Raw genomic sequence first — 27,154 nt, 5'->3', positions numbered from 1 at the left:
TCTGGTCAGCAGGAAATCTGCTTCTCCCTCTCACTCTCCCTCTATGCTTTCTCTTTCTAATAAATAAAATCTTAAAAAAAAAAAAAAAAAAGACTTCCTCTAGAAGATTTCCCCCCAATTTCTATGTACTAACAAATGTCATTCTCTCTTGTATATTCCAATAGCACACTATATGTACCAGTATCAGAGCCCACAATGCCTAGTTTTATACATGCAGCTCACTAAGTTATGTTTCCAAATTTATTTTTTCATGCCTTCCAGTCTATCTGCTATAAGTAAAACAAACAAAAAACCATGAATAAAAATTCAAGTATATCACCTTCTACAACTGCCAGTGGAAATCTTGAGTTATCCGAGTAACTATTCAAACAGTATTGTGTGGGGTAGAAATTGGTTGGAATTACTCCTCTGTTAACCACAGCTACGACCTGTTCTTCAAGTTCTCGCCACTGCTGAGAGGACTCAGAATCATACTCCTGATCAAGACTTACATGAGTGGCTGCTTGCTTTTCACCTAAAAAAAAAAGTCACAATTAAGCACATGTATACTAACACCTGCTCTCAAATGAGACATATTTTAAATAAAAATCCAAGGTAGCCAAATAAATATATATACATATACACTCACTCGTGCCTGTTTAATTACCTGAGAGAAAAACATTCTCTTACTAACCCTAGCCTAAATGGAACTTGACTTACAATATTCTTGTTCTTTTCTTCTTAACACTGACAGAATATATTTTTCTTAATATTTCACAATTTCATATAAAATACTTCAAACATACAGAAACACACAGAGAATAATACTTATACACTGAAATTTAACAAAATGTCAACGTTTGTCATAAAATCCCAAATATTCTTTGTTACAAATAATTAGAGTCCTCTGTGTAACCCTCCCAAATCCTATTTCTCTCCTTCATCTCCACTAGCACTTCTTGCCAGAGCTATTCCAAAACTGAAATACAGTGTTTTCATCCATATTTTTTACTTTGCCACATATTAGTGTATACATAAACAATGTATGCATAGTATGAATTGGTTTGACACTAGAAATTTATATAAATGGAACTACATTTGATTGATCATTCTGTAACTTTTTTCACTCAACATTATGGTGTATTATCCATACTGAAACATGTAGAACAATTTCATTCATGTCCTACAGCATGAACCCATTACATAAATATGCCAAAATTTATCAATTCATCTCCTCTATCATTCTAGTATTTTTTACTATTAAAACCAATCCTGCCATAAACATTTTCATAAACATACATATATATATATTTTTTAAAGATTTATTTATTTATTTTAGAGAGAGAGAGGAACAAGTAAGGGCAGAGAGAGTCTCAAGCAGACTCCGCATTGAGCACAGAGCCCAAACACACAGCATGATCCCAGGACACTGAGACCACAATCCAGCCTGAAGCCAAGAGTTGGACACTTAACCAACTGCACCACCCAGGCACCCACTGATAAATATTTTTAAATTTTATACTAAATCTCAAGGAGAAACATATTAATAAGTTCAAATATAAGAATGCTTAGAATTACAAAGTTTACTTTAACATATTTACACTTTTGGCTCAGTACGCCATTCTAAGGCTCAATCCTAAGAAAATAAGCCTGTATTTTAAAAAGTCTTACAAGAAGAACAGAATATTGGCAACTGTTCTCTGCTACTATGTATATTTGAAATTTCTATAACAAAAAGTTAAGAAAACAAGTTTTAGGGGCGTCTAGGTGACTCAGTGGGTTAAGCCACTGCCTTCAGCTCCGGTCATGATCCCAGAGTCCTCGGATCGAGTCCTGTATCGGGCTTCCTCTGCTCTGCAAGGAGCCTGCCTCTCCCTCTCCCTCTGCCTGCCTCTCCCCCTGCTTGTGCTCTCTCTCTTTCTCTCTGTCAAATAAATAAAATAAAAATCTTAAAAAAAAAGTTTTATCCACAAAAATGTCCATCAAACATAACTTTATATAAGGAAAAGAAGGAAACTGTCCAACTATTAGCAAATACTAAAGCAAATATTAAAGTACTTCATTTATATGTATTGAATAAAGTATCTTACAGCCATTAAAAATGTTCAATAAGACTATGTGAGAAAACCCATTATAATTGCAACTATTTTGTTTTTATATTTAGCTTTTAGAGCTGGAAGGAAAACCCCGAAGTACTGGTTATCTTCAGTTAGCAGGATGATAAGTGATACAGTACAGAGCTATTTATTTTCAAATATGCTTTAACAATTACAACATCATTTCTTAAATAAAGAAAAAAAACACTTAAAAAAATAGTCACTATGCAACAAGGCCAAATAAAATTTACAAACCATCTGCTGGTCGTCTGTCGTGGCCAAAGAAAACGCGTGTTGCTGAACTGTTAATATACGGTAAAGGTAGCTGTGGTATAGGACCATCTGGTGATAGGTGACTTACATTCTAGGAGAAATACAGAAGAAGAATTTTTTGAGAAAACTCCACTTTCTTTATATTTGCCTTCTCATTTTTTAATATGTAAGGAATTAAAAATATGTTAAGCAAGAATATTAAAATAATTACTAGTTTTACTTAATATATCAGCCATAAACTTTTAAATAACATTTATTCTAGCCAAGAGAATCTTCCTAAAGTTCCTCAGCTAATTGGCTCTCTTTGGATGTGAAAACTCCCAAATACTATTGTATGCACTTTACTTCCTGTGACCCTTTACAGCATCCTATCTGTCAAAATTCTAACCCATTTGATCTCAAATTAATAAGAATGAAAGCATATTTTCTGCAGGATAGATAAAATATTCATTATTCACAAATCTTGAAGAAAAAATTTTTAAATTTGAAAAAATTTTAAACTTAAAAAATTTTAAAGTAAGTTTTTCCTAAAACAATGTTTTGTATTTTCTAACCTCCTGTCTCAGTGAAGTATTTTTCCTTCCTATTAATTTTTCTGGGTAAGACTATAATATGGCCACTTCCCATAGACACATACCTTTTCATCTTTCATAGGGAAAAGAAAGGACTGTACTTTTTCCAAAGGATGGTATGAGGACCCAATATGTCATAAAATTTGTTATGATTCAAAAAAAAATAATAATGAAGAAGGAGCCTAGAAAGTCACGGCATCTCTTCCTTTTTTTTCTTTTTAAGTTCCAAGAATAGGCACAGATCAAATGTTTATTGACTATTAAAATTCCCTTTTAAAGATCTGTAGAAGAGCCATGGAACTCAGATCTATGGCCGAAGGGCATAATGCCACATTTTATTATGGCACATAATTACATAAATTCTAAGAAAACCATTTTATTGAACTCCTACTAAAGGAGTTTTTTTTTTTTAAATAATGACTTAAATTTTAATATCTACTACTAAAAACAAGTATTCACCTTGTAAACATAAAGATACTCTCTGAGGAAGGCCCCTTGTTGAGCAGCAGATTGTTTACTTTCATTGATTAAAATATGCCTAAAAGCAGACACAGCATTGTCCAGTTGCCTAAGGGTATACGACTGGCGGCCAATAGTGAAGTTAATATGATCCTCTGCAAGAGACCAGCCTTTTCCCTTGTAAACTTGCATGGCTTGACAATAACAGCGTAAAGCATGCTTTTTCTGAAAGAAAATAAACAAAAAGTATTAAAATCCAAATTTCTCTTGAATTAGAAAAAGTAAACACACACATAATCACGAACCTGGTAACTGGTGCTTCTAACAAAGACTAGAATGATGAAACAATGAAACTAACATTTATGAAGACCCCTTTGCAATTATTACTAAAAAATAAGAGGTCCTGAAGCAGGCAAGTGACTGCTTTGTCCAAGAGCAAGAAGACCAAGAAGTCAAAAATTATCATGACTTTACGAAAAACCATGTGGGAGTTTTCAGAAAGTAGCATACAGAATCATAAAGTAGGTTGTTATTTTATAACTGAGAACTATCTTACTGATTGTGTTACGGTCATCTCTATACCACTGCACTGGGCTGAATGCTAACTAAACTACGATTTCGTTTGGTAGTAAGAGTATGGTATATTCTTTTCTTTTGCCCACTGCTACATTCTGCCACACTTGTGAGCAGATATTTGGCATTAATTGCCTATTACTGACACCCTCTGAACTCAGACAACCTCTATCTTAAAACTGGGATTTGGTACCAAGGAAGAGGCTTCACTCCACTAACCCTGCTTCAGAATATACTCTTGTACCTAACTCCCCTCTCCAGAGTAGATTACAACTTTGTATCCTGTAGAGCCAGAACTGCTTGTTGTTTTTTTTTTAAGAAAATGTTTTCCTGGTAAAAAATTAAAGCAAATCAAAATCATCTGCCACTTAATAGCATGCAATTTAAGAACTCAGTCTCTCTTCTGTGATATTCCTACAAAGATACCCAATCTGAATCTCACTGTGAGGAAACACCAAACACCAAACAAATTGAGAGACACTCTATAAAAATAATTGGCCTGTAATCTTCAAAAGTATCAAGGTCATAATGTCAAAGGATCCTTCTGAACAGGATCCTTATGCTATAAAGGATATTTATGGGACATTGGTTGGAGGATTAGCTAGTGATACTGTATCAGTATTAAGTTCTTTATTTGATTGCTGTATTATGGTTATATAGCAGAAAAAGTCTTGTTTCTAGAAAATGGGAAATACGTCCTGAAATATTTGGGAGTAATGTGGCACCATGTAGATAACTATCAAATCACTCAGGTAAAGTTTCTGAACTGTACTTTTAACTTTTTTATAAGTTTGAGATTGTTTCAAAATAATTTTAAGTGATATTTCTTGATCATCATACTTCCTTTAGTAAAAAGGAACACAAACATTGAGTCTTAAAAACTGAGATACAAGAAACAATATGTCAAAATATTGAGTTCAAGTGCATTTTTACAATTTCTTGGGAAAGCATCTAAAGAGATTTAAAAGGTAACAAGGATTTAAAGTCTGCCTTTTAAAGTAAAAATTGAAACAGGGGTATACTGTGTCTAGGGTTATATGGGACACAAACACATACACCCTCTCTAGCACTTTCTTAAATTTTTTACCAATTTTAATCTTTGGAAATGCCAATTCCTTTTTTTTAAATTCCTTTTACTTGTTGATAATTCTTACTGGAAAACTAACAGTAAAAAAAAAAGGAACTATTAAAAAATGCTGGGGACAAGAAAAGCAATTTGGCACAAACTCTCAAGCAGAGAGGACTGAGAAATGGCCTTTCTATATACACATAATCTTCTCTAACGTCCTCTAATCTCAGGCAACAACACACATTTTAATGGAAATGTCATAAAAAGTGCTGCTTCTGAGGAACAACTTGGCCTCACTGACAACCATTTTTGTTCTATGTCCCACCTTCCAAGGAAGATACTGTTCTTGACCAACTACAATAGGACATATATTTATTTTTCCAACAAAAGAGCATTTTTAGTTATACTTTTAGTTTCTATATACTGTCTGAGAAAGAGATTTTCTGGATGCAGGGTTATATACAGAATGGCCACAAAATACAGAATTAGGTACCCTGGAATCACTAACTCCACGAGATAACTAGAGTTAAAGATGATTACTAAGAGGGTGCCCAGGTGGCTCAGATGGTTAGGCATCTGCCTTTGGCTTTGGGTCATGATCTCCAGGTCCTGGGATCGAGCCCCATGGTGGGGGTGGGGGGGGGGTCCCGGCTCAGCAGGGAGTCTGCTTCTCCCTCTCCCTCTGCCACCCCCTGCTTGTGCTATCCTTGTCTCTCTCAAATGAATAAATAAAATCTTAAAGAAAAAAAAGATGATTAATGAGCCAAATAGTAAATGTCAACCTACTACAAAGGTAGTATTTTTAATTTGCATGTATTTCCTAGAAGTAGCATGTCCTATAATCTCAGAAGATGAAATATGAGTGATTGTTTCCAATTCCAGTGACATCATCATGTTCATGAATGAAACCATTCATAAAAGTGGACAAAGATGTGGAAAAGGATGACTTATTTTTAGTAAGAGACAATGGACCATTCCTAATGGAGTATTTAGTTTTCCTCCCAAGCAAAGGGAACCACATGCTTATTACATTTTGAATAAAACATTTTTAAATGACAATAAACAATGGGATAACATGTTCCAGATGCATTTGCATTTAATATGGAAAAAGAGCTGTGAGAAATGATACTTTAAAATTTTGCTCCCCTCTAGAACCTGAGAAATTCTAGTTGATGGAGTGTATCAATAATTTTAAATTGATATATTAAAAAGATATTTAATTTTAGAAATATTTTTACAGTTTTGTATCTAATATAAAGCAAATTCACCTACTTTCTAACTTGCCAGTTTCCAAAAATAGGAGGAACTCAATCTTGAAATACTTGTTTTTTAAAATCATGGCATTTTCACATGAAATTGAGAGTAATTTTTGAATGCTTTGGTTTCTTTGCACCGTTTTAATAACATATAATTTAAAATACTGACATGTTTGTTTAGCACAGACTTTGAAAAACATAAGTATGTTCATAAAAATTCATTATTAACCAAATTTTTTTAAGTCCTCATATTTCCCTATGATATAAAAAACTCCTTAAGAGATAAGACTATGGTTTTATGGTACATACTAAGCTCCTTGTATAGTTCCAGGAATTCAGAGAGGATTCTTCAATCCATACTTACTTACCTATATTTACAGTAAACCATGACTTACTGCTGCTACCACTCTGCCTCTAACAATTCTCCCTCCAACTAATAATGAAAGGGGCAACTGGGGCTGGAGAAATTGATCTAAAATAATAAAGATCTCTCCAACCCAAGTGCTTCCAGGGAAAAGAGAGACAGGATTTCTACTCATTAAATATTTAGTAAATATCATTATAAGGCACTTTGAGAAATAACAGAAGACCAGAGCTGAAGCAGAGAGTCCAACCACTGTAAAGGATAATAAAAATTGTTTAAATGCATTCAGTATATCCAGCCCTTCATATGTATGATTTGTTTTATCCTCACAAATATTTGGGCAAAACTCCAAAATCCCAAAATAAATACAAAAACTGAGGCTCAGAGAAGTAACTTAAACCCAAGTCAAGTTGTGAGCAGATCAAGATTAAAACCCACATTTATCTAATTCCAAATCTCATGCCCTTCCTAATATAACACATTACCTCAGAACAAAATTTGCTTCCATTTTTAAGATTAATTTTAAAATCATAAAAAATTGATGAATGGCATGCATTTCTAAAATAAATAACTAATAACAAAAATTAAAATAAACTATTACGTTTTTTTTTTTTTTAAAGAAAATACACTCACCTGCCCAGCTTTACTAAACCGATGGCCTGCCAATATCATATGAAATGCGTATTTTCTAACCATGGGACTCTTCATGTTTATAAAGCAATGTGCCGCCTGTTCCAAAAGAAGTGCACTTCGAAGATCAGAATCCTATTGAATATTTAAAACAAAAACAAGGTTAGTTTCACAAAATTAAAAGCAAAAAGATAACTGGTAAAAACCATTTACTTTCTAAAAATAATATATAGCATATTCACTATTTAGCATAAGAGTATTTGAGGGCAGAAATCAAAGGGCAATCCAATCTTGATGATTCTTTCTTCCAATAAGCACAAATTTTTCTTGAAATCCTTCAAAAAAGTCCCTACTATTAAATATTTTCTTTTGTTTTACATAAAGCCAAATGTCTGGTTATAATATGCAGCGTATAATAAATCTCTAAAGAAATGCAATCCCTTTTCAAATGGCAAAAAAAAAAAAGTACATAAACTGAGAATACAGATATACTGATTAAAGACAAACCAGAAAGGAGAGCACAGAAAACAACAGATTCACACAATTTCTTCAGGAAATTGATCTGAGATATCCAATAGCATATTTCCATTTACCCAAGAAAAAAGGGAAAAATAAAAGAGAATGTATGTAGATTATGAAATAATCAAATCTCTGCTTTATCCTCTATTAAGTTTACTGTATGTAAAAGCAATTCTCAATTTTTGCTTAATTCAAGAATACCAAAGTGACTGCTTTTCATTAAGAAGTTTAGAAGGTTTCCCCTTCAAAGATTATCCCGGCTATTAGCATTATTAGTAAATGGTACAACTCAAATTAGTTTCCACTTCAATGGACTCTTACATTAGTGTCTACAAAAACCACATACTACATTTACATCCTCATTCATAGGGACAACCTTTCAAATGAAAGAGCTATTACCACTTTACAAATAACAGAGAAAGTAGTGAAGGGTGCTGATCAAGTATCAACATCATTTTCACCAAAACTTTCTCTAGGTTTTCAGCTATTCTCAAGCTGAACTTACCATGCCCTTCCATGTGCTCTGCTGCCATTATTTTCCCCAGGGAGAGTTGAAAACAGAAAACATTTACTTTAAATGCAATAATGTCAACAAATTATAGTTACATCAAAAAAGTGCTCATAGATCATAGATTATTAAAACTCATCTCTGCAGCAATCACAAAATTAAGGAGTAGAAACAGATCTGAGGAAACAATCTAAAAAGCATTCAGTAAATGGTAGATATTATTACCTAGTTCAACTCCCCTATGACAAAAACTTAATGATCAAATGTTTCTGTCCAAGTAAGATCCAAAACCTAGTTAAATGGGAAAATCAGGAATGTACAATTGACAAGCAGTTCTTATCCAAGGGTTAAGGGAGGGAGGAAGTGCATTTTTCATTTTTAGGAAAATGTTTTCTTCTTTAAAAAATAATTTTTTTTCCTTAAAGAATAAATGCTTGAAGAAAAAAAAAAGGTGAACATCTTTCTGCCCCATTCCATGCCTCATCTAACTTGCCAGACTAACTACAATCACCAGCGTGGTGGTGGTGTCATTTCTCCCTCTCTATATTTGTGCTTTTATGTTAAATATATATAGTTTTCTAAAAATAAACGTAATTTTTCATACAGAATATTCTTTATCTCATTTTTTGGACTTAATATAGTATCACAGACATCCTTCTAAGACATCTATACTTCTTATTTCTTTTAAAGCTACACTGTATTCTGTTTATATAAATAGTCCACAATTTGTTAATATGGTCTCAATTGACTAATTTAGTATTGCTATTAATATTGACTAATTTAATATCATATTGTTACTACTTTTGTTACTATAAAAAGTGCTTTGATAAACATCTTTATAAAACCATTTTTGAGTAATTATATATTTTTATTAGACACATTCCTGGAAGCAGAACCACTCAGTTACTGAAAACTATATATATAGTTCAAATTCTAATCAACAGAGCCAAACTGCTACCAAAAATGTAGTAACAATATATAATCTCATTCAAGAGAATGAGAGTATATGTTTTCCAATTTACTCAGCCAAAAATTAGTTTAAAAAATTTTTACCTCTTTCATTAAAAAAAGATGACACTTTGCTCCTCAACATACATTTAATAGTAAGGGTGGTAATCTCTTCATACGTTTAAGGCTCTTTGTTTTTTTTCTGTGAATTGATCATTTATATTCTTTTGTGAATGGGTTTTTGTGATTATGTGGTTTGTAAGAGCCCTTTGTACACTTAATCAGTATTAGGCCTTTGCATTTGCAAATAATATTTCCCAGTTTTGACATGAATGAGTTTTTTCTTTAGTAGTCAAGCATACTAACTTTTGCCTCTACAGCTTCAAGATACTGCGTCAAACTATGAAAGAATGTTATTCCTAGATTTTTTTAAAAATGCTTTCCTATATATTTTGATGTATATATATTTGTTTCACTTTTTTTATATAACTTAATCAAGCTATAATTATATTACCATGTAGCAAGTAAGCTAGGAATCCAACTCCAAATAGCTAGACGTCACAATACCATTTAGTGAAAACCTAACGTTCTCCACTAATTTTAAATGACACCTAATTATATGTTATATTTAAAATCTCATTCTACTCCATTACTCTGTCTTATCACTGTAAACAGTTTTAATTTCTGTAGCCTTATAATACAACTTAATATTTGGAACAGGTAATTTCCTCTAAATACTTCTTCTGTTTCCAAATTTTATTTAGGCTTTTCAATAGCATTTCACAGTCTTTTTCTTAAAGTGCTATAAATTTATTCCTAGTATGTACACACAAGCACATGCAGTCATATACAGATATAGAGCATAAATACATACATATTTTTTAAATTGCTTATGAGGCTTCATTAAACTAGAAAACTTGGAAGGGCAGCAATCCTGGGCATTCTAATTAAGATAAGGAACATGCCTTAGATATCTTCGATGGCATATAAACGATTCTAATGTACAATCTAATTGAGACCAGCACAGTAAACCCTCAGCACTGTCAAATTTAGTACTCAAGGGCTGACCAATTTAGGAGACCAGGAGGTCCATAGCATATATCATTTCAGCTGAAGTAAAATTTCACTCTTGCATCCATATGGCAGTTGTCTGAGAAAGAACTGATTTGCTGAGTTGAATGCCCTACTCCCATGACTCCTGCAACTTTGTTCTTCTGCAGTCCCTGTCTCTTACAGTGACACCTACAGTAGAAAATATATTGCTTTAAACCAAAAAATAGCCCTGAAAAAAAATGACAACTGCCCTCAGTGTTGATGGAAGAAAAATGAAAGAATTTCACAAAGTGACAGTATTATCTAGAAAGCAGAGGCTTTTAATGAGTTGAAGAATAAAGTTTTATTTTAGTGTTAATTCATATCTATGATATGACAAGTCTATTACATATGCTCTACAAAGAACTAAGAAAAAAAAATCTGTGATACTATTTCAACAGGAATTCCAGCCTATGAACTTTGCCTGTAACCCAAGAGATAATTTTAAAAACTGCTACATTAACTTGAAACATGAGGATAAATATCGGGGAGGGGGAATCATCTGAGGTAGAGGATTCAATAAACACTTCATAAAAACACAATGGATGTGGGCACTGGTTGCACAGACTTAAATAAATCAAATCTCAAGGATGGCTTTCAAATTTTTTCCTTGTGTAACTGAAGTTAGTAAGAAAGATGCTATGAGTTGATCAGTTCACCACAGGAACAGTTCCTCCCAAGGTGGAGAAACTTGTAAAAACTGCTATTACTATCCCCAATAGTAAAAAAAAAAAAAAAAAAAAAAAACTCATTTACTGTGTTTTAATGCAGTAACAGACAAAGGGGCTATTAAGACCAGAATAAATGTTCAGCACAGAAACACAGACACAGTAGGGAAAAAGCATCACATCTTAAGCACCAAATTCAAACATACTGTCCTATACGGTGATAACTGTGGCGTGTTTTATCATTACTTGGGTTTGCTCTGTCATCCTGAGAATCCCAGCACATAACATGAATAAGATCCACTTGCCTATAAATTTACAGTCCAAAAAATAAAGCCAAAGTACAATTCTGTGCCCCCAGACCTCATAGCTGTCTTTTCCAAAACAGTGCTACCAAAAACCTAGGAAATCTAATTCATTAATATCAAGAGTATGTAACTTTGTTCCCTATCCACAAAGCAAGTGCACTTTTCACATATTATAAGCCTTTTTAATTGATAGAATGCATATAGAAAATACAATTAGTAGTTAAAATTTAACATAATTTTATACACACTATACCCAGTAGTCTTTACTTTCAAGTTATCTGAAAGGTATAGCACAAAAAAACCACGGGAATGACAATTTCTAGGGAAATGTACCACCACTCATCCCACCTCTCACCCCCAAAACAACGATTATAATAAGTTTCTTCAAATTTGATGACAAAACAAATCATCCAGGTTTGAAAAGTGAAAACAAACTTGGAAAGGAAAAAAGAATAATGACAGAAAATACAAGGTTGCAATGCAGACAGAAGAATTTGCTTCAAATAATTTTTATTCAAACTCCTAAAACCATAAATTGCCTTTACATTCACTGATAGTCCTTAGATTGCACTTGATCTTAGCCAAAAGGCCAAGAAGCGATGATAGTCCCTCGTTCAAAAACAGCAATATATTCAAACCGAAGTTAAGATTATTTATTACAATACAAAACATAAACACACTCAAGAATCTATATTCAGCTCTACTAAATAATTTATGTCTAGCAACTGTTCATTTGGTCAATGTCCATGCAGTATCAATTACCTGACACTGTTAATATCATCCCTTTAACCTAATTAGCTATCTTACAGAAACCTTTTAGAATAATTAATGGTTCAGTTCAACAAACATGTAAATTACACACCATGTGCCAAGGCCAGTGTCAGGCACTGAGGATAAATATGCAGAAGACAACACAATTTCCTACCCTCAAGAACTTAAATATAATTTCCAATATGTGACAAGTCAGGTCTTACAGCATTATAGGAGAGAGGAAGATAGACACTTAGGATAATCTGGGGTATTGCAGATGACTATCAGAAGGACATGACTGATATAAGGACTAGTAGACAAGGGAACAAAGAGGAAAAGGTCCACAGTCCAGAAGGACATTACGGACATGAACCAAGACAGCAGGAGGAAGGATTTAAAGAGGCGGAGGAGGTGGAAAGGGAAGTAAATTATTGGGAGCCTGGGTGGCTCAGTGGGTTAAGCCGCTGCCTTCAGCTCGGGTCATGATCTCAGGGTCCTGGGATCGAGTCCCACATCGGCTCTCTGCTCAGCGGGGAGCCTGCTTCCCTCTCTCTCTCTCTCTCTGCCTGCCTCTCTGTCTACTTGTGATCTCTGTCTGTCAAATAAATAAATAAAATCTTAAAAAAATAAATAAATAAATAAAGAGGCGGAGGAGGTGGAAAGGGAAGTAAATTATTTGGAGATAGAGAAAGAAAACATGGTTTAAGAAATTAAAAGAAAAACCTGGATTACTGACAGAAGACTACAGGCACATCTCAGTTTCTGCCTTGGCAGATGAGAAACTAGCTGGTTATAATTTTAAGATATGATCAACAAGATAAGCAAGTTTATGACTTTAGTGTAGGTATGTTGTGAAGTTGCTTTGGAAGTACCCAAATAAGTAAGTCTAAAAGGCAGCTCGCATTACGAATCTAAAGTTCAAAGAGAAGTCAGTGTTGGAGATAGATTTAAGAGTGAAAATCATCCCTAAGAAATGATCACCCAAAAAATGTATAGAGTAAAAAGTATAGTGATCCAAGGATTAAAACCAGAGTGTATTAACATTTAAAAGGCAAACAAAGGAAGTATTTGATTTTGTTTTTGTTTTTTTCCTCAGGTATTCATATAAAAAATCTGTCTTTAGCCACACTTATTAAAAAAAAATCACTACCATTCTTTATAGGCCCGGAGTTGACACAATTTAGTAACATCTGCTATGGTGTACATATACAATGGAATATTACTCACCATCAAAAAGAATGAAATCTTGTCATTTGCACAAACAAGAATGAAAACTAGAGTGTGTTATGCTAAACAAAGTCAGTCAGAAAAAGACAAATATCATATGATCTCACCCATATGTGGAACTTAAGAAACAAAACATATGAACATAGGGGAAGGGAAGGAAAAATAAGATAAAAACAGAGAAGGAGGCAAACCAGAAGAGATTCTTTTAACTACTGAGAACAAACTGAGGGTTGCTGGTAGGAAGATGGGTAGGGAGATGGACTAAATGAGTGATGGGCATTAAGGAGGGCACTTGCTGGGATAAGCACTGCGTGTTGTAAGTGATGAAGAAGAAGACAGAGGAGAAGGAGGAGGTGGTGGCTCTTCTGGAACTTTCCATCTACGCACAGTCTTTGGGGCACCCGAATGGCTGAGTCAGTTAAGAGTCTGACTTTTGATTTTAGCTCATGTCGTGATCTTAGGGTTGTGAGATGGAGTTGTGAGATCAGGCACCATGTCAGGCTCCACACTCAGTGGAGAGTCTGCCTGAGATTCTCTCATTCCCTCTCTCTCTGCCCCTCCCCCCTTGCTCTCTCTAAAATAAATAAATCTTTAAAAAAATTTTTAAAAACACACTTTTGGGGCGTCTGGGTGGCTCAGTGGGTTAAAGCCTCTGCCTTTGGCTCAGGTCATGATCCCAGGGTCCTGGGATCGAGGCCCGCATCGAGCTCTCTGCTCAGTGGGGAGCCTGCTTCCTCCTCTCTCTCTGACTGCCTCTCTGCCTACTTGTGATCTATCTCTCTGTCAAATAAATAAAATCTTTAAAAAAAAAAAACACACTTTTGCCCTTGTTTAATATTGGTGTATTACCTACCAAATTTTATCTATTAGATGATTTTACTACCAATCAGATTCAAAGAAGGAAGAGAGTAAGTTAGATACTATAGAAGTAGCTTTGAAATTGAGCCCTAGCCAACAATCCCTCCCCTTAACTAGACCTTTGAGTTAACAAGGTCAGAAACATCTGACCCTAAACCACCTGGCATGCTGACATCAGATGTTTATTCTTTGAGATTAAAGCAAATGTGCAAATACTGTTGACCAGTTTGGAGATGGGGTAGAAAAATAATACATTACATACCTATTAGTGATGCAAAATAATAAAAATAATATCTGCTGTAAATTTTCAATAGCAACTATAAATGGATTGCTTTTTCCTCTTCTAAAATATTCATAACAAAGGTTATTTTAAATGCTTAAGACGATGTTTTTACAAGTTCATACTAATGAAACTAAGATTAAAAATTCCTTAATAATTACTCACTTTAAGTATCAATTTAATATTATAATGATGTACATACATGTTGCTTTAAATATTATTATATGTAAGAAAATAATTTCATTTACAACTGCACTAGGAATAAACTTAACCAAGGAGGTGGCACAGCTGTACTATGAAAACTATAAAGTGCTGATAAAAGATATTGAGGATGACCCAAATAAGTGGAATGATATTTCATGATCATGTACTGGAAGAATTACTATTATTAAAATTACCATACTTCCAAAGCAATCTACAGAGTCAATACAATCCCCACCAATATACCAACTGCATTTTTCACAGAAATAGGGCAAACAATACTAAAACTTATATGGAACCACAAAAGACCCCAATGCAATCTTGAGAAAAAGAACAAAGTTAGAGGTATCAAAATTTCAGATTATAAAACACACTACAAAGTTGTAAAAATCAAAACAGCATGGGACTGGCAAGAAATGAGTCACTCTGACCAATGGAACAGAGTAGATATAGTCCAAAAAGAAATTCATCCTTATATGATCAATCCATCTATGACAAAAGAAGCAAGAATATACAACAAGGGAAAAGTCTCTTCAATAAATGGTGCTGGGAAAACTGGAAAACTACATGCAGAAAAACGAAACTGGACCACTTTCTTACATCATACACAAAAATAAGCTCAAAATAAATTAAAGACCTAAATAGAAAGACCTAATGTCATAAAAATCCTAGAAGATAGTACAACAATTTCTCTGACATTGACTGTTAACAACATTTTTCTAGATGTCTGTTAAGGAAAGGGAAACAAAAGCAAGAATAAACTACTGGGACTAAATAAAAATAAAAAGCTTTTGCACGGGACGCCTGGGTGGCTCAGTTGGTTAAGCAGCTGCCTTCGGCTCAGGTCATGATCCCAGCGACCTGGGATGGAGTCCCACATCGGGCTCCTTGCTCATCAGGGAGCCTGCTTCTCCCTCTGCCTCTGCCTGCCATTCTGTCTGCCTGTGCTTGCTCTCTCTCCCTCTCTCTCTCTGACAAATAAATAAATAAAATTTAAAAAAAAAAAAAAAAGCTTTTGCACGTTGAAAGAAACCATCAGAACAAAAAAGGCAACCTACTGACTGGGAGAAGATATTTGCAAATGATACACCCAAAAAGGGATTAATAACCAAAGTACATAAAGAACTTAACACCAAAACATAAACAATCTAATTAAAAAGTGGGTAGAGGACCTGTATAGACATTTTTCCAAAGAAGACACACAGATGGCCAACAAACTCATGAAAAGATGCTCAACATCACCCATCATCCGGGAAATGCAAATCAAAACTACAATGAGATCATCAACTTAAACCTGTCAGAATGGCTAAAATAAAAAAGAAATAACAAATATTGGCAAGTATGTGAAGAAAAAGGAATCCTCGTGCCCTGCTGGGAATTCAAATTGTTATGGCCACTGTTGAAAATAGTATGGAAGTTCCTCTAAAAAACTAAACTGTAAGTATCATATGATCCAATAACTCCACTAGTGGGTATTTACCCAACGAAAATTAAACCAACTGATTTAAAAAACTATATGGACCCTTATGTTTATTGCAGCATTATTTACAATAGCCAAAATATGGAAGCAACCCAAGTGTCCACTGATAGACAAATGGATAAAAAAGATGTGGTTTATATATCTATATACAATAGAACATTCACAGCCATAAAAAAGAATGAACTCTTGTGATTTGCAACAACATACAGATAGTCCTAGGTGGTATTATACTAAGTGAAACAAGTCAGACCAAGAAAGACAAATACCATATGACTTCATTCATATGTGGAAACTTAAAAACAAATGAATAATAAAAAGCAGAATCAGACCTATAAATATAGAGAACAAACTTAGGTTGTCACAGGGAAGGGAATAGGGAAATGGGCAAAACGGGTGAAGAAGAGTGGGAGATAGAGGTCTCCAGTTATGGAATGAATAAGTCACAGGGATAAAAGGCAGCATAAGGAATATACTCAATGATCCTGTAATAGTGTTGTATGTGAAAGATGGTTAACTACACCTGTGGGGAGCAGAACCTAATGTATACAGAAGTTGAATCACTATGTTGCACACCTGAAACTAATTTAACACTGTATGTCAGCTACACTCAAAGTAAAAAATTAAAAACCAAAAAAGAACTTAAGTAGATCAATATTGCTATGCATAAGTCAAAATCTAATTCATAAAAGATGTACATGTTTGTAGTTAATAATAATGTAGACTTAAAATAGAGAAATAAATTCATAAAATATTTCTAAAATACATTTAAAATTAATTCAACAAATAAGTAGCCATATTGTAAATTCCTAAAAAGAAATTGCCTTCTACTTTCATGTTTTGCATACACTTTTTTAAAAAAAGACATTTTTTAAAATTAATGAAACATTACTAAAGTAAAGACTACACATTTTCAGTACCTCGCTAGTCAACCGTATTAGGAGAGCTGCAGCCTCTGAATATTTGCTTTGGCTTTTTAAGATTTCAGCACTAAGCAATACACATCTCTCAGCCAATACCATATTCCTAAAGACAAAAAAGACAAGAAAAATATAATTAGCACTACAGTAAAACCTTAATACATCACAGTAACCATGTGTTCTCACAGAGGGCTGTATCTGCGGCCAGAATCTCCAAATACATTCTAGAATAGACTGCAAGGTTTAAGAGATGGGATCCAAAACTGGCTCCACCACTTATTAGCTGCAGCCCTAAGGCAAGTTAAACTCTTTTTTAAGTTTCATTCTCCTAATCTGTAAATGAAGACAGTAACAGTACCCACCATTTCACAGATTTGTTACAAAAATTCAATAAGTGTGTAAATTATTTTGGCCTAACAGCAAGTGGTGGGCACACAAAAAATGTTAATGATTATTAGTACTGTGTTGTAAACGCACTGCTATTACTATTATCCCTATTCCTTAATATTATAAGAGACAGAATTACCTCTATTTATCTGTCTTCCAACCCACCCATGCTACATAGAACAGTCAGAAAAATCTTTCTGAAAAATAACTTTTATTATGTCAAAGGATCTACACAGTACTCAAGAATTCTCCATTTGCTACTACATAAATAACTACAGCTTAGCAATAACAGTAATAAATGAGAATGAGGTTTCCACAAAACACTATTGCACATGCACCCTGTACCCTAGCCAGGGCTCTATTCCCTTTCACCAGTGATGATGCATCCAAAACATTATTTCTGCCAATCACAATTCCTGAAATGTCTTCATGGCTGTCAAATCCCAACCACCTTTCTTTCAGATCCATTCCTCAAAACTCCTATGAAACCTCCTCTGACCACTTTCTGGATCAGTCTCCTCAGAGGTGGTGAGTTCTAACTCCTATGGAATTCTGACAGAGCTCATTATGTGTATAAAACATTTTTCATTTTCTTCCCTGGACTATTATTTAACTCTTTGTGCTCTACCTATTTAACAAAAAAAGTTCAAAATGGCTAACCCTTGGCTTAACAGTTAATTTAGGTTAGAAATGTCCACACAAAAAGATCACCCTCACTATACCATACAACCTCAGAATTACACATAACAAATTCCTAACCACAAACCCAAACAAAATAGAAAGAGAAAGGACGTAATAAAACACTAGTTTTAAAAATCACCTCATCTTGTCTCTAACTGTATTAACTTGATTCAGGAGCTTGTTTAAATTTAAAGCATGAAAAACAAAAAACCATTTATACCTAGGAACAATACGAGTGTTAAGTTTACCTCTAAATGGATAGAACATAAACATTCTAGTCACCTACTTGCAGATATCCCTGTATGTCTGGATTGCCGTGTCCATGTAATGCGCAGGATATGGCCGAGGTGCTCCTGGCTGAAGGAAAGCTGACACTGCTGCCATTTCCTAAAGAAAAAGACATTATTTGTACTACTTCAAGAAGAGAAACAGTCTTATAGTTAAGCATTTGGAAGCCTACAAATTGGACTGAAGTTTGCTGATGCTTTTTATATATGCATACATATAAATTTCATGGATTAATGCAAACTTGAAAAATGTATTTATATACTTTTAGTTTTTAAATTATCTAGTCAAATACCAAAGTCTGTCATTCAGTATTTAAATAAGATTTTTCAAGAAGACCTGATAAACACTTTGAGTTATGGTATATACAACTAGCAATCCACCTAGGTCAAGACTCTGCCACCACCGTCTCCCTGTTCTTCTCTATCCCTCAATGAGAAAACAGACCAATAGACAGAGACAAGGCAAAGTATATCTTTTCTTAATCACTAGCATCAGAACATGAGAGCAGAGTTCACAACTTGCACTTTATGTATTTTAGCTACTTACACACTATTTTACATCCTATACCATACAAAAGGCACAAAAACCTATTTCTTAGATCTATATTACTGTTAATTTTCTAGGTCTTTTTACTTGGCTTCTAAAAGCCATTCTATTGTCGATGTCTACGCTTTTAGTTAATAATGCATATAATACACAATGGTGCTAAAGAATTTAGAAGTGAAGACTCAAATACAGGGTTTTGGCCTTCTTGGTAAAATATACTACTATGTCCTCTTATAGACCAAGCTTCAAAAAAATTTTAACTAGAAAAAAAGAACCTTTCGTAAATTGGGAGGGGTGGACTTAATGCCAATCCACTTTTAGAATGAATAAATGTATTTGTCTGCAACATTTTTTAAAATAGAAAAAAATCAGATAATTATCTAAAAATTGGGAGAATGATTAAAACATTTAACCTGACAAGCTATAGGTTCCATGATAATATAAACTGCATCTATTTCAGAATGCATTTCTATCCTTGGTGTCCAACAGTATTTGCTTCAAAATTTAATGAATTAGCTGAATGAAAATATAGTATATCCATGTGAAAAAATATACTACAGCCCTTAGCATGTTTTAACTACTTTATATTTTAATATACATAATGAATATACATATGCTTCTATATTATACAAAAAAGCAAATACATATTGAATATTTGGCAGAATAATATATTGTACAGAAACACATATTTACTATATACAAACTACATATATTACATATTAATACATGAATAAAAGGGTACTGAGAATATATGATAAAATACTATATTGTACAGAAACACATATTTGCTATATACTAATTATATATATCATAAAGCAATACATTAATAAAAAGATACTAAGAAAAAAATCCTGTATGAAAAATATGTCCCCAAATTCTACATTATTTTCTAATTTATTACTGCAAGAAATATTAAATCAATATACATTCAAACAAAACTGACATAATTTCTACAGATCTGGTGAGAACATTAAAATGATCACCCCAAGTTACCCTATGGTGTTCAATAATCCATTAAACCATAAATCATGTCTTAACAGTCTTTGATATGGATTAATACTTTTTACAAAGATTTTCATCAAGGAGTGATCTACTTACCCTTCAGTTAGGTAAGGTAGTTATGACAGATTAAATACAAAAATATATATTTCTTCGTCGTCACAAATGACAAGATTTCATTTCTTTTGATGGCTGCATAGAACTCTTATAACTGGGGGGGGGGGCGGGAAGAATTCCTATTACTGGGGAACCTGGGTGGCTCAGTTGGTTAAGTCTGACTCTTGATTTTGGCTCAGGTCATGATCTCAGGGTCATAAGATCAAGCTCTGCGCTGGTGTGGAACCTGTTTAAGATGCTCTCTCTCCCTCTCCTCCCCCCCAACTTGCATATGTATGCATGCTCTTCCTCTTAAAAAAAAAATCCTATTACTGGTTTTGCTATGATATATATTTTAACTTAAAATCATCATAATTAAATATCTTCAATTTTTAGCTAAAGAGGCAGGCAGTACGGTGAAAGGAACAAGCCCTGAGCTCAGCTGTTGCACAGGCAGGAGCTCTTTCCATCTGTATGTTCAAAAAACAAAACAGAAAACAACTGCCTACACTTTGGTGCACTCGGACCCCTTCTCCAGAGTACACACCCAGTGTACTTGCACAGTTCTTGGCTCAAAGCAGCTGTACTTCTGTCCATGTCTACTTTACGGCATGTCCACTGGTTAGGAGCTACTCTCTCCTCCACCTCTACTTCCAGCCAGTATTTACATGTTGGTTTTGTGTATGGTTTTTATTCCCTGAGGTAACTTCTAGCCATGCTGGAGGAGCCTCACTACATTACATAGATCTCACAAGGTACAAACACACTTTATGCTTTTGTTTGTAGTCTGGTTTCAAAGATACATATATATCTTAAGAACTGTCCCAACCCTAATTTTCTCCAAAGCCTTTTGTTTTTAGGGCAGTTTTTATAGACTACAAGAATTTTCAGGTATTCATATATTATGTTATAGGAGATAGGACTTTATTTTCCAATACATAACTATCTTCTCTCATATAGTTGCTACTAATACCTCTACCTAAATGGTTTAAATATGGTATTTATTAGAATGCAGATAAAAATGAAAAAGCTTACATACCATAAAACCACAGAAATCTTTTCCCATACCTTTATGAGATTCTACGTCTATACATTCAATTAGCAGGTACATAATGTACAAGTTAAAAATTCATACCTGTGTTGTAAAGTATTTATGAAATAACATTGAGTATTTATGATTTTATATCCATATAGTCATTATTTTACACTGTAATATTTAGAGTGTATTATTTAGACTATAATGAAAGATTACAGAATGTCTAGCCAAGGACAATTCATGTAAGTTTTCAAGTACTTCAATTCATAAAGATTTCAGTTCCTAAACAAGGTTTTCAAAAGTTAGCAGGCGTTTTTCGTTAAAAATAGTAGAGAAATAAAAAAATAACTTTGCTATTTTAGTTTTACATTGTTATTTTAGTTTTATACACATATATTAAAACAAATGCAAAATAAATGGCAATTATTAAACAAATGTCTAATTTCCAGTGAAATATTTACTCTTACACATTTTTGTTCTTCACATTTTTGTTTACAAACATATATTTTTAAAGTGATTACGTAGAAAGGAACAGTGTTAATTTTATTCTTTTCTACACAGAGAAAGCAGATTATGGATACACGTATGACTTTTAAAGAACTTAAAATGTTGTAAGGCATACATGTATAGAAAATTCTTTCTGGGGGGCACCTGGGTAGCTCAGTCGGTTAAGCATCCAACTCTCAATATCGGCTCAGGTCATGATCTCAGGGTCATGAGATGGTGCCCCACATGGGGCTTCCTCTGGGCATGGAACCTGCTTAAGATTCTCTTTCACTCCTCTCTCTACCCCTCCCCCCAACTCATTTTTGCTCTCTCCAAAATAAAAATTTTTTTAAAAAAAGCCTTTCTGATACACAAAGGTTTACATATCAACTATAAAAACTAACACAGTTGCTTATAGTCCTTTATATACAAAGCAGTGTGCTAAGCACAGCACAAGCTTTATACCATATCTAACCCTACGCCATCAGGATTCACATTTAACAAGCAAAAAACCTGAGGCTTAGAGATGTTTAGTATTTACCTCAGATGATAGTCTGTCTCACACCAAAGTACATATTCTTAACTGATATATAGTCATACATCAAAAAAAAATTTTTTTAAGCAATTTTAAAGTATTTTTCAATAGGCCTAAAACAAAACCATCTGCTAAAAATAAACTACACTCAACATAACTGAAATTCAAATTAAATTTTGCATACACAAAATTAGAAGGTACTAACTTGTGAAAGCTAAGACATCAACTCTCATATATGACATATTTAAATATACTAGTTTGAGGAAAATCCATCAATTCAGCATAAACTAATTCAAAATCTATAATGCATTACATCCTCTTTGAGTACAACTTCATCCCTAGGTATTTTGCTTGCCATTTCATAAATAGAAACTTCTAAATCATCTATGATAACAGAAGTAAGAAATTATACTATTACAGAATACCAACCAAGGCACCAGCTGCATAAAGCATTGCTTGATCATTAAGAAAATCTTTCTTTGCAGTATGATAGCAACTATAAGCCAAATCATAATGCTGCACCAAAAAGCATAAGTCAGCCATTTTTCGGATCTGAAGCTCTGGTGCTTCTGGCGGATACCTGTAAATATAAAATAAGTTAAAAAAGTATTTTATAATTTATGACCCCTAAACCATTAAATACTATAAAATGTCTAACAAGCTGTTCAATTGTCTAACACATTACAAAAACTAATCTGGTCTTACAAGAATTCTATCTCCAACAAGAGACTGTTATTTCTCAGAGATATTTGGAAACAATTATATTTATATAATTTATAGCCCTATAACTGAGAACTTCTCAACAGCAGGTAAGCATTTTCTCCATGGTCAAATTATGAAGTAAATGGTTAAGTCTAAGTGACTAACTTTATATATAACCATGAAAAACATAAAAACCCAAGATGAATTCCATTTTCTCCTAAAACAAGATTTTATATTAATGACGACTGTCTAAATGTAATGCCATGACTCAGAATCGCTAGACCATAATATTTTAATTTAGATGAGTTATTAATGAATACTTCATCTAGGGCGCCTGGGTGGCTCAGTGGATTAAGCCGCTGCCTTCGGCTCAGGTCATGATCTCAGGGTCCTGGGATCAAGCCCCGCATCGGGCTCTCTGCTCAGCAGGGAGCCTGCTTCCTCCTCTCTCTCTGCCTGCCTCTCTGCCTGCTTGTGATCTCTCTCTGTCAAATAAATAAAAATAAAATCTTTAAAAAAAAAAAATGAATACTTCATCTAACTCCATCTTTTTACAAATAGGGAAAGAAACCCCAAGCAAGGGACTTTCCTAGTTCTTTTTTATTTTTAGATATCTAATTACCTAATGGTTTAAAAGAAATTTTTAATGCAATTAACTTAGAGTCACTGGTCCTATCTACCTAAGTTTTAACTAATATGAAATTAAAAAACTAAAACAATAATCCTTTTTTGCCAGACATCACAGAGTCAAACACCAGTCAGTTAAATGCAGGAAAAACAAAAACAATATTTTACTCACAGCAGTCCAGATGTGTTTTTCAGTTCGTTAATGCCTTTTTCTGGAACTTTACTGCCACTAAACCATTTTTTAGTTGCAGAAAATAGAGATCGACTTAAACCTTTTCTTGATATTAGCTACCAAAAAAGATTGTTACAAATGTGAAAAATTAGTATTTTATTTTTATATACAAAAGAATTCTAAATAATTAAAAATCTTTAAAAGTGAGCAAATATTCCTTTTAGTAACACTGAGTTAAAGAAAATTGTTCAATAAGCTAGCAAAATCCCTAGTGTAAATGAGTAAGTATCTTCCAGAATTTAACAGTATATCATCACTAATAGTGACACCAATAAATCCTAATACTGGTCTACCTTTAAAAAAAAATTAAATATTTTTAAATAACTTATACTACTATGTTCCCAAGTTTACTCTTCTCTGAAATTAAAAAAAAACTAATCCAAACAATTAAAGCTTACCTGATCATTTAATTGCCGAATTGTTTTTTCTATATGTGGCAAAAGGCCCCGAAATGTGAACTCTTGTATAAACTGTCGAATTCTATCATGATCAGTAAGAGTTAGACATGCACCATGAATAATTCCAGTATTTGCTTTCTTTGTTTCATGTAATGATGAAGCAAATTTTACATGATCTGGGCCATCAATGCTGTTAGAAGGGTCACTGGATGAGTCCAACTGAAGTGGGTGAGCTCTAAAGTTATTTGGTAAGCCATCTACTGAAAAACAGATCTTTCTTTTACTCTCAGAAGCAACAGAAAATTGTGATATTACTACCATACTGCTAAAGAAAAAAAAGAACAATGTTGAAAGCCTTTATCTTTCTGTATATAAGTCTAAGATACAATAACCTTAACATTTTCCCTCCTAAAATTACAGGAGTTGAATTAACACTTGTTACAGATAGTAGAAATTTAAAGATTCATGTAAATTAAAGAAAAATAGTGTTAAAATAATACACTTTAAATAACACAGCTAATAAGAAAAATTTTTAACAAAAGAAATTTCAGAGATATCACTATCAAAACTGTAATTTAAAATACAAAAATAGGGGCGCCTGAGTGGCTCAGTGGTTAAAGCCTCTGCCTTCGGCTCAGGTCATGATCTCAGGGTCCTGGGATCGAGCCCCGCATCGGGCTCTCTGCTCAGCAGGGAGCCTGCTTCCTCCTCTCTCTCTGCCTGCCTCTCTGCCTACTTGTGATCTCTGTCAAATAAATAAGTAAAATCTTTAAAAAAAATAATAAAATAAAATAAAATACAAAAATAAAGCTCTCAAGATCATGTCAACTTTGGGAATAATTAATGCTGCACATAGTATCTTCCCCCTTGCTTTCTACAAATTGTTTAAAAGAAATACATTACTCTTACAAATTTTTAAATGTCAAAAAAACAGTCAAACTCAAATGATTCAAAAAATTCTTCAAAGAAAAACTAATCTCCCATTTTCTTTTTTTAATTATAAAAATTTCCCCCATCTTTTATCTGTAAGGATTAGCATGCTTTGAGAACACTGCATATTTTCAATCAAAAGAGAAACTTAAGAGAAAGTAGCAAGACCTTTGACTTCGTTATCTAATCCATCCAATGAAAGCAAGTTACTATCAGAATTCTTATTTGAAGTTATAGTACAAGGGCCATCTTCATAGGATTCCTATCAAAATAAAATAAAAAAGCATTAGCAGTTATAATTTATTAATCATGTTTAAGATACTACCAAATCCATCAACAATTTCTTGCTATCAGCCTTATCAGTTTTAGCAAGATACCTTGTTTTCAGTCCTCCAAATTCTTAACTTCTTCCATATATCTTATCATTCCAGTCCACACCTCCTGTATTCCTAACTTCCCGATCACATTCAATCTACTACCCAAATTCTTCTGAACCCAAATGATCTCTGTTTTCCTGTTTATATATGGTAAGCACATGCCTAAATGAGTACCTGCAGAAGTGTCTGAAATAAGAAATAAATGCAAAGAGAGATGGACTACTAGTCAGGAAGGGGTAAATAAGAGGGATGGTGTGGAATCTCCTGGGTCATGGATACAGTGTTAACAGACTGGAGTAAATTCTGAATCCACCATAGGGTAAAAATACCAATACGATGTTTATTTGTACAAAGGCGCTGGTTTCTCAGTCAACAAAAAAACTTAAAATAAAAATACCCAGATGAAAAAAAAAAAAAAAAAAACAGACTACTCTATGAGAGTAGTAAATCTGAGGCATTGTTCCACGTGTCTTACTTTCAGGGAAATACATAAGCTGAAACTTAACAAGATAAAAGTGATTGGGACAAGAAACAGTCTGAAACCACCATTCAAGAAAGAGTTAAAAAAAAAATTAGGTATAGTTAGCCTGGGAAAAAGATACAAGGGAACATGAGAACTATATCTATCCTATTTTGAAAGTTGACTAAATGAAAAACTGGTCCCAAAGGACCAATGAATAAAAGCAAAGGGAGACGATATTTGGTTGATACTACCGCTGGTGAGACATGGAACAGGTCACTTGAGAAAAGAGTGAGTATGGATGAGGTTGTTCACAGGTAAGGACATTAGATTAGGGGGTTAGATTTGATGAGCTTTAAAACTATCCTCCAATCCCGGGCTTCCCTATAGAATTTCTGATACCTCTGCCTTCTGTTAAAAGTTCTCAAATTGGACAATCTGACTTGTGCTTCCCTTCCTTAGGATGACTGGACTCTAAATTCCTATTTTCAATATTGTTCCTATTCTGAGTGTGCCCGGAAAGACCGTATTTTAAAATAAAACTCCTTCATATTCAGTTTGGTTCTTTTTTTCCTCACTTTTCCCCATCATTACCTTAAAGTAACTATCAGTATAGCACTATATCTGGATCAAAACTTTCATATATAAGATAGAAAAATAAGGGAAATAAATAGATTAAACAATATTTATATTAGGACATCAAAAATTGATCTATAACTGATATTTAAAAAAAATTAAAGAATACACACGTAGTTTAAATGTACAAAATACAAATAAATTTTCCATTTCTTTACAAAATCCCCCTTCCACACAGAAAACATTGAACTCTTGATTATCTTGAACTAAGCATAGGAAATTGGCATCTGACTACTACCAGGTGGCATACAATTCTATCTAAAAGTTTGACAAATCATGAAACCTTATACCTACCCACTTCAACCAACAGACGATTAACATTAGTCTAGAATTCTAGATTAAGAAAGGAGCAAATTAGGAAGAAATAACACTTCCTGAAAATTTAAAAGGAAAGGAAATCAAAGGAAAGTTAGGGAAAAAAGCCCACCCACCTAAAAAGTATGAGCTCCAAAAGGTGGCCATAAGAACAGCAAGTTGAAAATGAAGGAAGGCAACCCCAGAGCATGTGGATAATAAAGAATTGACTGTAAGCATTCATAAGGAATTAAACGTGCAAGTAAAAAATTCTTTTCTCTACAGTAGTCTAGCCAATCTAATTCAATTCTTATGTAATTCACTTTTCACCTTTCAATAAAAGATCTATCAACACTGATATTATATACCTGAAAAGAGTACACATGAGGGATTATGTGTTAGTTAAAACAGTATTAAACC

The 27,154-nt window shown here is 33.5% G+C and overlaps 1 protein-coding gene and 1 pseudogene across 3 annotated transcripts in view; both read right to left on the bottom strand.

The window, feature by feature from the left end:
* TRAPPC8 (trafficking protein particle complex subunit 8) overlaps positions 1 to 27,154 on the bottom strand; it is a 77,065-nt gene that overhangs the window by 31,568 nt on the left and 18,343 nt on the right. For 2 of the 3 annotated variants that reach the window (XM_047696750.1, XM_047696747.1), the window contains exons 6-15: positions 25,136 to 25,229; positions 24,038 to 24,297; positions 23,580 to 23,695; positions 22,508 to 22,658; positions 18,379 to 18,479; positions 17,025 to 17,130; positions 7,275 to 7,406; positions 3,380 to 3,604; positions 2,331 to 2,439; positions 320 to 514 (exon numbers count right to left, since the gene is read on the bottom strand). In XM_047696750.1, the coding sequence (XP_047552706.1) occupies positions 320 to 514; positions 2,331 to 2,439; positions 3,380 to 3,604; positions 7,275 to 7,406; positions 17,025 to 17,130; positions 18,379 to 18,479; positions 22,508 to 22,658; positions 23,580 to 23,695; positions 24,038 to 24,297; positions 25,136 to 25,229 (1,489 nt within the window). The remainder of the gene's footprint in view (positions 1 to 319; positions 515 to 2,330; positions 2,440 to 3,379; positions 3,605 to 7,274; positions 7,407 to 17,024; positions 17,131 to 18,378; positions 18,480 to 22,507; positions 22,659 to 23,579; positions 23,696 to 24,037; positions 24,298 to 25,135; positions 25,230 to 27,154) is intronic. The other variant, XM_047696748.1, reaches the window with a different exon arrangement.
* On the bottom strand, positions 11,761 to 11,912 carry LOC125082798 (uncharacterized; annotated as a pseudogene).

The sequence above is a fragment of the Lutra lutra genome, chromosome 12 (assembly GCF_902655055.1).
Source record: "Lutra lutra chromosome 12, mLutLut1.2, whole genome shotgun sequence".
Classification (NCBI taxonomy): domain Eukaryota; kingdom Metazoa; phylum Chordata; class Mammalia; order Carnivora; family Mustelidae; genus Lutra; species Lutra lutra.
Note: the sequence above shows the minus strand (reverse complement) of the source record. Positions and strands in the feature narration are given on the sequence as shown.